Here is a 13,132-nt window from a genome sequence, read left to right on the forward strand (position 1 = left end):
AAATTATGAAAACACTACGATACAGATAATGTTCTTCCCTATGGAGTGTGGAACTTTGGTAATTCTACTATAAATACAGAGGGAGTAAAATTGTTTCAAAAACCGTTTTTGCTATGTTGTACACTTGTAAGACAGAGACAACACATGCGGGGGCAATGTCCTCATAAGTCTTAATATTTAATTCTTACTATTATACTACAATAAAAATATTTTTTTTTTTATTAAAAATATATTACAATCTGCTTACACATAAAACAATAAGTAACAATGATGATAGTGATTAAAGAAGACATGAAACACATGAAGAGGAGACTGTCCAGTGACAGAACCTCAGAAATATTACATGTTACAACAAGTAAGTTAATTTTTATAAATAACATTAACAATAACAATTTGATTCAGTTATATTTATATATGGTATAAAATATTGTGTGTTTGTGTTTTGATGTACGGAATTGAGGTGTGTGTGTGTGTGTGTGCGTGTTATGGAGTAGGAGTTATAGGGAGTGTTATTTTGTTTATTAGGGATGTTAAAACAGTAAGAAGGGGGTTAGGTTATTTTTATAATTATATTATAAATCTTGTTAGTTGTTTTTATTAAACATACCTAATTCACAAATAAAAATAATTTGATATAATAAATATCAAATTGTTATTACTCTTTTATCTTTAATAAATTAAAACAATATTGTAATAATGATAAACTTGATGGACTAAAAATAATTATAATGCACGTCAAGCGACCGATAGCTGCAGTCGAGTGTCGTTGACCCTTGTCATCAACATAAATCCACTAAAAATAACACAGGAATTAAATAATAACCCAATAATAATAGCAAATAAAAATTACATTTATAGCCATCATAAGTTTATATAAAATATTTTTATGTCTCTCAAGTCTAAAGTTATTAATTTTTCAATTACAACAAAAAAACAAATTATCGTCGAAAACTGGTTTTGCGTAAAGATTGTCGTTTTTTGTTTTTTTTTTTTTTTTTGTTTTATTATTCCCGATTTTTTTAAAAAGCAATTTTTGACCAACGACCTTACGGAGGACCTATACCTATATAGGGTGCAGGGAAAACGTACCTTGTCAATTGTTGTTACTTGTTGACTGTTGTAGCATAGATTAAAATATATACTCTAGTATACTCGTATATTTAATCTATGGTTGTAGTCTACATGTCTGTAATATTGTATATTTATTATTTGTATTATTGTGATCCAACATTCCAACTATCCGATCCAAATTTAGGACGTGTTTTTTGATTGCGCGGTATCATACTATCATCAGCAAGGAGCAGCTGCAGTTGCTGCAGCTGTAGCTTACCGTGACTATATAGCGTCATTTATTCCTCCAAGAGTGGTCTGATAAGCAATATCAATCTTTTTTTTTTTTGTTCACCACGACGGTTTCTTTTTATTTTTCCCCGTTGTTCTTGTATCTTGTGCAGTTGTGCATCGTTGCATGTGCGACCGTTTGTGTGTGATTTGCTCAACGACACTATCTAATCGAAGTTTGAATTTCGAACTGCCCGCAAACGGCACGCCTGAATACAACTGATAGATCTTGGCGTCCGGCGGTCACTGGTCGTCGTCTACATTTATTGACGCACGCCGCCGAACACAAAGGTTAGTGGGCCATAGTTTGTTGAACGATTTCCTACCGCTGAGAATGTTGAAACGCATTTGCGGTCGTACTTGTCGTTATCCCGATGTTCACGGTATATTATCAACGAGTGTCTTGACGTTTTTCAGATGGACACCCCAGTGGACAGGGACAGTGACAGCCCCAGTCCAAATGCTCTTGGTGACTTGCGTTCGTTCAGGTTCTCCAAGAAGCCCAGCTTCAGTCACGAATCCGCAGCGTCCGGATCTTCGCTGCTAGTTGACGATGAGCCAGGTATTCATCTATTATTATATATTTTAATCATTGTAGGCATGCCTAGATTAAGTCATTTTTGGGCCCTAAGCGCTTTCTCCACGATATGGAGAAATATGGAGGATATAGTATTTTGAAAACTTGTGGGTCCCCATTTGCTTATGTGCCCTGGGCATGATTTTAGGTAGGTAGGTTTATTTTTTATCACTGCCTCTTAATTTAGAAAATCTGCATTAATAGATGTTTTTAACCTAATTATTTCAAATACTAATAAGAACATTGTTAAAAATAATAAAAATGTTCATTATTTATTATTTTGATTTTAATTTAAATTAAATGTAGTTTTTTTTAATTATTATATATTTTATTGTTAAGTTTTAACTTTAAATTCTATTTTATATTCTATGTTTTAGTATTCGTTAGACAGAAAAAGTTTCAAACGATTATTTTGTCATCAGACGAAGAAGATAATGATAACACAGAACCTCTCTTGAATGGAGATGGAGATGGATCTCATCTCATTGAAGAAGTAACTATAAAATCACTATTTTTATCACTTTCCTAAGCTTATCATTGTATAATATTGATTTGTTGAATTAAGCTTGAATTTGAAGACACTGCAAGAGATCATAATGTATCTAGTGATGACAGTAGTGATCATGCACCAAACAATGTCAATGGTTCAAAGAAGCCTTTTAATAATTTAGATCAAAGTACAAGTAATCCAGAATACATGAAATTAACAAAATTTGGACGTATGAATGATATAGTAAAGGCTACTCCACCACCACCTGTTGCCATGCCTTCTAGAAAACGTTTACAACCACAAACTAAAAGTAAATTTAATATAATACTCTTAATTCAATGCTCTGATATAACTGAAACCATTTTATTTATTCAATGTAAAATACTATAATGATGACATTCTTATAAAAAAAATTTGTGGTGGGTGGGTTGGGATACTACTCGCTGTAATTATTTGCAATTTTTAATCATCAATCCATTTTTATACATTTTAAATATTTATTTTATTTTTGATATGAACATCAAATGTTAAAATTTAAGAAGATAAAGTGTGTGTGTATGTTCTCGGACCTTATATTTTGCACTATAGAGTGGTGGTTTGAAGAACACTTGACCACTAAATCGCTGTGTTAATATTAGTCAGACTTATGCCTAGTGCCAGCAAAAAATATTGTGACCAATAAGAATAAGATATATAAATTATATTACCGGCAAAGCCCAGTCACAAGGTCTTACTAGTGAATGGTAAATTTACTAAATGTACAAGCAAAAGCTGATTGGTCTATAACAGGAAATTAATAAGTTATTAACTTTAATATTAATGTTTACGAATAATAAAAAATTAAAACTTATATATAAAACAAATAAATTTAAATTACTGATATTTATTTAAGGCTCTGTCAAACAGAAAGTGTTATTTTCATGTTGCGTGATTTTGTAATTTGTTACAACACGGAGTTATTGACGGTCGTGTAAGCACCATGCCAACAAGCCATTTATCGCTTTAACATGCATTATAATGTGTTTTGTTTGACAGAGCCTTTAAATAATTTATAAAAATAAGCTTATTTATTTGCACAAGATGTGCCTACAGTTATGGCACCTAATACTACATAGTATATTTATGCTGGGAAAATTGTGTGTTCCAAATTCAAATACTTTCACAAACATACATTAAGCTGTTTCTCATTTTTAATTATTAGGCGAGGATGCTAAAATGGACAACTAAAAATTAGAAGTTTCTTTAATAAAATATATTAAGTAATAGCATATTACAGTAGGTGGCACAATAAACAATTAAAAATAATATCAGCTATTTGTTCCAATTATGTAAACTTATAAACTATCATTTTCAAACAAAATAATGAATGCATGTTAAGAGAACGCTACCTATGCGTTTGTTGTCTCCGTCTTACAATATACGACATAGAAAATGTCCGTTTACTAGTTTCTATAGTGTGCTGTTAGTGTTATTATTATAGTGAATTGACATATTAACAAACTTTTAAGTAAAAACATTATCTGTGCTTAAGCGTTGGTGATTTTTATAGTGATTTTTATAGTGATTAAATAACACAAATTAAAAATGCTCTTACCTCTTTTGAAAATTAAGATATTCAATAAAAACCAACACTTAAGCACATATAATGGTCTTACCTAAAAGTTTGATTGCAGGTCAATTCACTCTAATGTCAAAACTAACAGCACGCTATTCAATTTAGTGAACAAAAATTTACCATGTCATACATGTATAAGATGGTGACAACAATTAATGCATGGGTAGCATCCTCTTAATACACAGTTAATACATAATTAAATTTAATAGGTATATACCTATATAACTTAGTTTTAATTTATATTTATTAGTAAATAATGAATACTCATTAGTTTTTTGTTGGATCAATCAGCTTTTACCATCATGGTTTGTACAAAATGGTTTTAGAAAAAGACCGAATAAAATTGTATTATTAAAATATAAACATAGTGATCAATCAGGCTTTTTAGTTGGTAATATTATACAAATATATAATTTGCACACTTGTAATAATGATAATGGTGCATTGTGTCATAAACATTCAGTATTTTACGGTATTTTATTAACTAATAATTTCATATTATGTTTTAAGTTTACTTAATTTAATTCTTACTATTTATTTTAGAATATAATTTACTTATTTTCTCTTATACCATTCATGTCGTAATAATATTATAACATATTATAAATTTGGCATATTATTAGTGATATTATTCTGTTAATATATTTTTAGAAAGAAAACGTATAAAAACTTCTGATGGTGACAGTGATTCTGATGCTGAAGTTGATGAGGAATATAAAGAGTATAATCATTTTTAAATGTAATGTTAACATTTTTATATAGTTATCATTTTTATTGTTTTTGTTTTTAGTGAAAAGAATTTTGTAAAAGACAGTTCCTCAGAAATGCGGAAAAAAGCTTTGGCTTTGTTAAATAACTCCAATGAAACAGAACTTAGACTAGTGAAAGGAATGACCACTAAAAAATTTGATGCTATTGTAGCTCTTAGACCATTTTCAACTTGGTATGATGCTGTAAGTAGAAATCATGAAATTTTCCACATTGTTGTAAATTAATTATAATTATAAATCATTTCTTAAAATAGACGTGTAAAGCAAAAAACTCTCGCTTAGTTGGTGAGCAGACTTTACAAAATGTGATGCACATGGTCTCTTGCCAGGAAATCGTTGCACAGTTAATGAAGAAATGTGAGATATTAGCATTGAAAAATGGAAATTCTATTACTACCACTAACATGCTTATAAAATCGCAACCAGAGAGTTTAAATAAAGAGTATGATAATATTTCTTTTTTTATAGTAATTTTGTTAAACTAACACAAAGGATAGGTTACAGCTTGCTGGATACCAGATGATAGGACTTAACTGGCTCATGTTAATGAATACACAAAAGCTCAATATGATGTTAGCCGATGAAATGGGTTTGGGTAAGACTGTGCAAGTAATCGCATTCTTAGCCCATCTCAAAGAGACTGGTCGCACACATCCCGATTTGCCCCAGTTGATAGTTGTACCTGCTTCAACTTTAGGTACTTTGTTTGTATATTAATTAGTGTCTCATGATTACAGCAATGTTTTTCTCTATTTTTAGACAACTGGTACCAAGAATTTAAAAGGTGGTGTCCAACTATGATAGTTGAAAAATATCATGGATCAATGGATGAAAGAAGATATATGCGAACAAAATGGATTAAAAAAGGATTTGGTGATGTTGATGTCATATTGACTACGTATGTTTAATAATTATTATGTTTTTTGAATATTAATGCATATTGATTCTTGATGTTACTCTGTATTTACAGTTATAGTTGTGCAGCTAATTCCCCCGAAGAAAAAAAGTTATTTAAAACAAAAGAATTCCATTACATTGTATATGATGAAGCACATAAGTTAAAGAATATGACGTCACAGACTTTTGAAGTTTTCTCTAATTTTAATGTAAGACATCATTTCAGTGTTTTTTTTTTTAAAAAATATTTGTTGAAATTATTCATTTTGTTGTAGGGCAACTATAAGATATTGTTAACTGGTACACCACTGCAAAATAATTTGTTAGAGTTAATGTCACTGTTAATATTTCTTATGCCAACATTATTCCGAGGCAAAGTGGATAATATTAAATTTTTATTTTCTAAAGGAACAGTAAGTACCTATAATAGAAACAATTTAAGACTAATGTAGTAGTATAAATTTATATATTTTATATAAATCAAATATAGAAAAATACTGGTTCAAAATATGAAATGCATCGTATTGAACAAGCTAAACGAATCATTGAGCCATTCATGTTGAGACGTTTAAAAGCAGATGTATTAAAATCTCTGCCTGTAAAAACGCTGGTTGTCAACAATGTTGTTATGACTGAGCATCAGAAGACTCGTTACAACACGTTGGTAGATGAGATTAAAGAAGCAACCAGAGGCAAAGAGGTAACAGACAACAGTCATATGATGTGGTTAATGATGTTGAGAAAATTAACTAATCATCCACTTTTATTGAGATATCATTTTGAGGTAAGTCGTAAGTTGTTTGATAATATTTATTCTGCTATTTATGAAAGGTCAATTTTATTTATAATTTCAGGATGACAAGTTATATAAAATGGCAAAGTTGTTAGCGATAGAACCGACATACAAACAAAAAAATGAACAATACATTGCAGAGGACTTATCATTTATGTCTGACTTTGATTTACACAAATTATGTACAGACCATAGGGTATTTAATATTTTATGATTAATGTTTTTTTTTAAAATAACTATTATTTACTTAATCTCTCTTACAGTGTCTGAGCAAATTAGGATATGACCTTCCAATTCAAATGTTTTTGGATTCAGGCAAATTTAAAGTATTAAATGAAATTTTGCCTGATCTCAAAGACAGAGGCCACCGTGTGCTCATATTCAGTCAGTTCCTACAAATTTTAGATTTATTAGAAATATACATGTCACATTATGGCCATTCTTACCTAAGGCTGGATGGTTCTACCCAAGTCCAAGAAAGGTAATCAGAAACAATATTTACTAATAACTAGGGTTCGGATTTGAAGGCAATATAATCAATAAAAAAAGCATTTAAAATGTAAAAAAAGGCATTTAATTAATATAAAAAGGCAATTCATCAATATACTATAAAATAAAAAAGTGAACATTTTTTAAGCACTTTCAATTGCACACATTTTGAGAAAAATACAAATTAAAAATTATAACTGCATGCAAAATAAACAGTTGGTATTAAAAAAAATTCTGAAACATACTTTTTCAACTTGGAATTTTGATTTTGTTTAACTTTTGGCATAATTAAAAAAACAGAATAAAATAAGCGTGTGGAAAAATTATTGAACGACAATTATTGCGATCGACAAATGCGGGCGGACTGACGAACAATCTTGAATCTACGCATTACAAACATATCTTAATCTTTAAATAGGTGTACGGGTAATTTTATGGTCATACCAAATACTCGATAAATATTGCGAATGATAAAACCCATTTGTAGCGATAATACGCAAGCTGTGTATAAAATTATAAAATCAACTGAAAAATTAAACACAAAATAGGCATTTATAAGTACAAAAGGTAAAAAAAAAGGCAAAAAGGCATTTATAAGTAAAAAAGCAAATAAAAAGGTTCCATCGTCTAAGAAATTAAATGAAACACATTTTTGTATAAAAATTATTTTTCTATTATGATTAATAAAAGAAAGGCATTTGCCTTCAAATCTGAACCCTACTAATAACCAATGCTTGGAACTCTATGCGCTAAAAAGTACTCAAATATTTGCATACATATGCGTTAAAAAAACATCATAATATGCAGTAAAAATTTGGAAAATTTACAAAAATATACAATTTAATGAAGAAAATATATGTACATAATATACTCGATGACTCTTTTTTAAGAAAAAAATTAACATTTGATACAATTTTATTGATAGCCCTAAATTGTCCACGTAACTCTTCAGAAGTCGAATGGAAACTATGCGTCACGCAAAACACGAATCATTTTTGAGTATAAAGGACCGGTTAAACTATTTAAAGGGGGGGGGGGAATAGGGGCCATCATAAACTACCTATAAATAATAATTTATTTCAAAAATCTATAAATAAGTTTAGTGTTTATAAGCCATAATCCTAGCATACAAATTTTACTACTGGATACATGCATTTTTTCCTCTGTATAGGCCTACGTAAATAGTTAAAAGTACAATTTTTGGACCAAAATTGTATTATCCTCTCCTTAAAAGACAAAACAAATCCGCTAGGTTCTGTAAAGGACTGAGTGATTTTTCACACTTAACCATGTAGTACATAGAGCGCTTCAATTGCTAACATTACTAGAGAACATAACAAAAATAGCCGTTAATGATTTAATTTATTTAATCAGTATTTGGATATGCAAATGCCTAAAGTTCTGAGCCTTGTTATTAACTGATGTTAATGCACATATGTTTGACAAATAGACAGCTGATGATCGACTTGTATAATATGGACGAAAGCTTATTTGCCTTTTTGTTGTCAACTAAAGCTGGTGGATTAGGAATCAATTTGACAGCTGCCGACACTGTCATCATACATGATATAGACTACAATCCGTATAATGATAAGCAAGCAGAAGACCGGTGCCACAGAGTTGGACAGACTAAGTGAGTTTTTAAAACAAATTTTATGTTTGGATTATTTAGTGCCACCCCTAGACTTAATTGACTATATACTGTTCTCTCCAGAATATATGTTCTCAAATATTTCACATGCGCTGCGCTATCCCAAAATGTTTTCAATTCAATTTTGATGATTCATACAACTTCAGAACAGTTACTAGATAAATTTCAATATTTTGAAATTTTGTTAACAGCATTACTTTGTTTAGAATAAGAAAGGTACCCGGTAGCTGACTTGTGCACATGGGTATGAGTTTGTTCCGAATGTCGAACCCGGTGGTTGACTAGGTGGGAGAAGCATCTGTCCACCGTCCGACAAAAACTGGTCGCTGCACGGTACTTTTCTTATTCTGAATAGAGTATTGTCTACTCAGTAAAAATCCGCATAAAATTAGTATCCAAATATTCACACTGTTGACTTAATCCCCCTGATTCCCTTTGAATTTGTGATGATTCACTTTTAGTTTTTGGTCGCTGCCTTTACTATTTTTAACAGTGATTTAAATATTTATCACCAAGACTCTTGGACAAGCATCATCTTCTGAAGACCATCAAATAGACCACAATATAGTGTTGATTTTTTAGATAGTTTTTGATTTAAAATTCATATGAGTTGTTAAAATATTCTACAAATGAGTTAAAACTGAATGTATAATAATATCAATGCTGTAAATTACAAAAAAAACAGATTCAGGCCTTCAGGGCAATATTTATTATTTTTATTGTTGGTTGTAACCTAGCATATTGTTCAGACATGTTGTCAGCAATTCAGCATTATGGTATGAATATGAATATCAGAATATGATTGACTCCTGCAGACTCCAATATCCATTTTTAGGTTTTTTTTTAATATACTAGAACCTACCTCACAAAGTTGTTGAGATTTAGTCACAGCCTGAAATAAAAGCTAGTGTTCCACTGTATTACCTTAAAATACTTTGCAAACAATAATAGATAAATCTAACATAGAATCTAACACTGTTGACAAATATAAGGCATCTTAACTCATGATTGTAGATGTTACTTTTTCAGCAATAAATTGTTTATATAAGATAAATACAAAGTTTTTCTATCCTTATTTTCGTGTTTTGCTATACATTCAAACATACATGTATCATATTTAGTTGATTAGCTGATAATTGATAACTATTAATTACAACTATTACAAAGTTACTATTATAAATTGTTTTGATGTATTGGTCTTGTCCTAGGAATAAGCTACGTGATGACAATTAATAAATAATATAGTTACTACTCAACGTATGATCTTACTCCAGTAACTTATTAGTTATTTCAATATTTATTTGAGACACGACTTGTTTATCTTAGTAACAATAGATATTTTTTCTATCTATCATACTCAAAATACTTTGTTTATGATGAATTGAACTTAGGTGTGGATTAAAATATGCAATTGCATTTTTCTAATCATGATACCTGATTAATGCTAATAGACTAAACGTTTACTAATCCTGCTGTTAAATGCGTCACTGAATGAACTGCTACTATATTTATTTTTTTCAGACCTGTCAAAGTGATCAAATTTATTAGCAAAGATTCCGTAGAAGAATCTATGTTCAAGGTAGCACAAGATAAATTAAATCTTGAACAACAAGTAACAGGAGGTGGAAATGGTATAGTTAATTTAATAATTTAATTATATATTAAGTAATTTAATTAATACAAGAACATTTTTATACTTTATTTCCAGATGATGAAGAACCTGATAAGAAAACAATGGCTCAATTATTAAAACAATCTTTAGGAATTGAAGATGTATCATCATGATACAATTTTTTTACTGTTTGATTTATAATTTCTGTTTATATATAAAGCTGATTTATGCACACTTAAAGTGTACTTCTGCAAACTTTTTGAAAAAAACTTATTGTATTTTTTTGTATGATTTTAAGTTTCAAGTTGAATCAATTTTATTTATTTTTTTAAGCTTACAGTTTTTTTTTATAACCATATTTATAAACAATTGTACAATTTAAGATACCCATCTTAAAAAAAAGTTTTCAAAAATAAGACAGCATCGACATTGGTGAATTGGTATTTTAATTAATGTTATTTATTCAAATATTGTTCTTATTAAATTCTAAACCTTAAAATTATGTGTATATACATCATGTTATGAATAAATGAATATTAAGTATCTATTTTATAATTATTTATTTAGGACAAGTAAAAAACAAAATGTCAAAATCTAGTCGGTGCATTCGGGAGGTCAAATTTTCAATAATTTTCAAAAGCGCCTGGAAAAACAATATAAAAATTAAGGAAAAACAAGAATTTTTACGCAAAATCGGTTTTTGACAAATTTTTGTGAAAATTTAATGCAAGGCTCCTGATATATTGTTACAATAGCAGTTAAAAAATATTAAAAATACATAGGCACAATTTTTTTTTATAAACATTTAAAGTTTGAATTTTGACAAAATGTATCAAATTTAAAATTTAATAATTATTTTGTAGTTAAAAATTTATAAAATGTTCAACTTTTGTAGCTAAGGATTGAAAATTTAAAACAAGGTTCCACGTAAATATATAAGTTGCTTTATTCATAATAATATCATCAAATATACTTATTACTTAGTAGTATCATTATAGGCTGACTGACCGTTTTCGCTCAGAATCGTTTTTCTTATGTGATGAGTGATTACTGATCAGTGATCAGTGTTTTGTGTACATTGATTGGACATAAACAATTATACGCATTCTGAAAAAAAAATGTATTATGTCAATGTACGTAGGGGGCCAACGTAAAAAATACTATGCAAAAAGTGGCCTGAAGGCTGAAAATATCGGTTTGTCCGGTAAGAATTTTGGAGCCACTTCGCCCCTGGTCCTCTGGCTCTCGAAAATGTATGTGCAATTATTCGTTTTTGAATAACAATAAAATAACAAAACCGCTACTTGAGAAATCGAGTAAATATCCAATATTGTAAAAATATGAATTTCAAACGCTCATAAAAATGTAATTTGATTTGCTTGTAGACTTTTTTTTTGTAAAAGGTACCTAGACAAACTCATAAGGAATCTTGTATTTCATTTTCAAATCTTCGATTTTTTTTTTGGTTCATATGTTTTTCATTCAATCTGTTACTAAAAAAAAAAAATAACAAGAACAATTGATGGTTTATAGGTTAAAATAAATAAAAACAAAAACGAAAAGGCAGATTAGTCAGACTGTTATATAGAGGCCTCCCAGCGGAGGTACTACGACATGAGTAGTAGACTTTATAGTTAGGCTAGCAGGTCGCGACACCACTGTATTTTAAGTCTTTTAATTGGGTTATCTGGGATAGAAGCAGATGATAGATCGGAGATTAAAGGATTCTTATGGTGGGCTAGGCGGCTATTGAAACGTTTATAGTGAGTTTTGGCTAGCTCAGAGACAAATGGTATTTTAAGATCAGAGTGAAGGGTGTGGTTAGAGACATAGAATGGCGCTTTTAGAATTGTACGTAGAGTTTTGGATTGGAATCTTTGAATGCGGTTGATATTGGAAATTTTCGCAGCGCCCCATAGTTGAATCTCGTAAGTCCAGATGGGTCTGAGTAGGAGTTTGTAAAGCAGGAGCTTATTGGAGAGTTTCATGTGCTTAGACGTTAGAAGGAGTCGGAAGCGGTCATTAGGGGTTTTGCTAATCATGTGAGGTTTCCAGGTGAGACGGCGGTCAATAAGGATACCAAGGTAACGTATACACTAAGCAGGAGGGAGTGGTTGATTATTGAGGTAAAGTGTTGGGCATACTCCGTAACGAAGTGCAAAGGTACCGTGGATGAATCCATAGGCGTGCGAAGACTTCAATTTCTGGTTGAGCCTGGGCAATTATAGTGCCCTGATATATTTTGGACAGTGCCCCTATTTTTTTTAACATATCATTTTATACGTGTTGATTATTGATGTATTAACCTATTAATGTCTGTACAATACTATAGTTACTGTATTTGTATAAAGGTATAATATTTTTGTTAAATGTGTGTAGCAGTACACACAAATATTTTTGATTTTATTATACTTTCACGACAAATAAAATTGCCATGATGTCCATGAACATAATATTATTATAATATAAGCATTATATATACGCACATTTTACCATGCCCCTAAAAAGTTTCAGGTCGAGCCTGGGCTTGACCGGCTCGCCCCGTACGCACGCCTATGGATGAATCTTAGATTTAAAAAGAAAATTTTTTATGAATATCTAACTCAAAATAATTTGCAAATTTTTGTCATTTTTACGTATATTGTCAATATTTGAACTTCGAATGCTTATAAAACAAAACTGTGACTAAGGATTTTTAATATTTTTCAAATTTCATTGTAACATTATAGTAGCAGCCTTGTATTGAATTTTCAAGCTTTTTTTAAATAAAGTTTTATTGACATTCATAGAAAAAAGACTAATAAAATTGGAAACTGAAAATGTTCCTTAAACTGTTTAAAACAAATCAAAATCTTTTGAAAATTGTATTGCGTATAGAAAATGCAAATATAAATAAC

At 29.8% G+C, this 13,132-nt stretch overlaps 1 protein-coding gene across 1 annotated transcript; it reads left to right on the top strand.

The window, feature by feature from the left end:
- Positions 1 to 1,419: 1,419 nt before the first annotated feature.
- LOC132945200 (SWI/SNF-related matrix-associated actin-dependent regulator of chromatin subfamily A containing DEAD/H box 1 homolog) lies at positions 1,420 to 10,780 on the top strand. The gene is made up of 17 exons (XM_061014876.1): positions 1,420 to 1,632; positions 1,759 to 1,903; positions 2,296 to 2,411; positions 2,484 to 2,718; positions 4,675 to 4,744; positions 4,814 to 4,976; positions 5,048 to 5,235; positions 5,291 to 5,490; positions 5,553 to 5,691; positions 5,764 to 5,899; positions 5,966 to 6,103; positions 6,181 to 6,474; positions 6,545 to 6,679; positions 6,747 to 6,964; positions 8,423 to 8,605; positions 10,145 to 10,254; positions 10,332 to 10,780. Exons 2-17 carry the CDS (start codon positions 1,759 to 1,761, stop codon positions 10,406 to 10,408), a joined length of 2,547 nt encoding a protein of 848 aa, XP_060870859.1. The 5' UTR covers positions 1,420 to 1,632; the 3' UTR covers positions 10,409 to 10,780.
- Positions 10,781 to 13,132: the final 2,352 nt, after the last annotated feature.

This window comes from Metopolophium dirhodum, chromosome 5 (genome assembly GCF_019925205.1).
Source record: "Metopolophium dirhodum isolate CAU chromosome 5, ASM1992520v1, whole genome shotgun sequence".
In the NCBI taxonomy this organism is placed as follows: Eukaryota; Metazoa; Arthropoda; class Insecta; order Hemiptera; family Aphididae; genus Metopolophium; species Metopolophium dirhodum.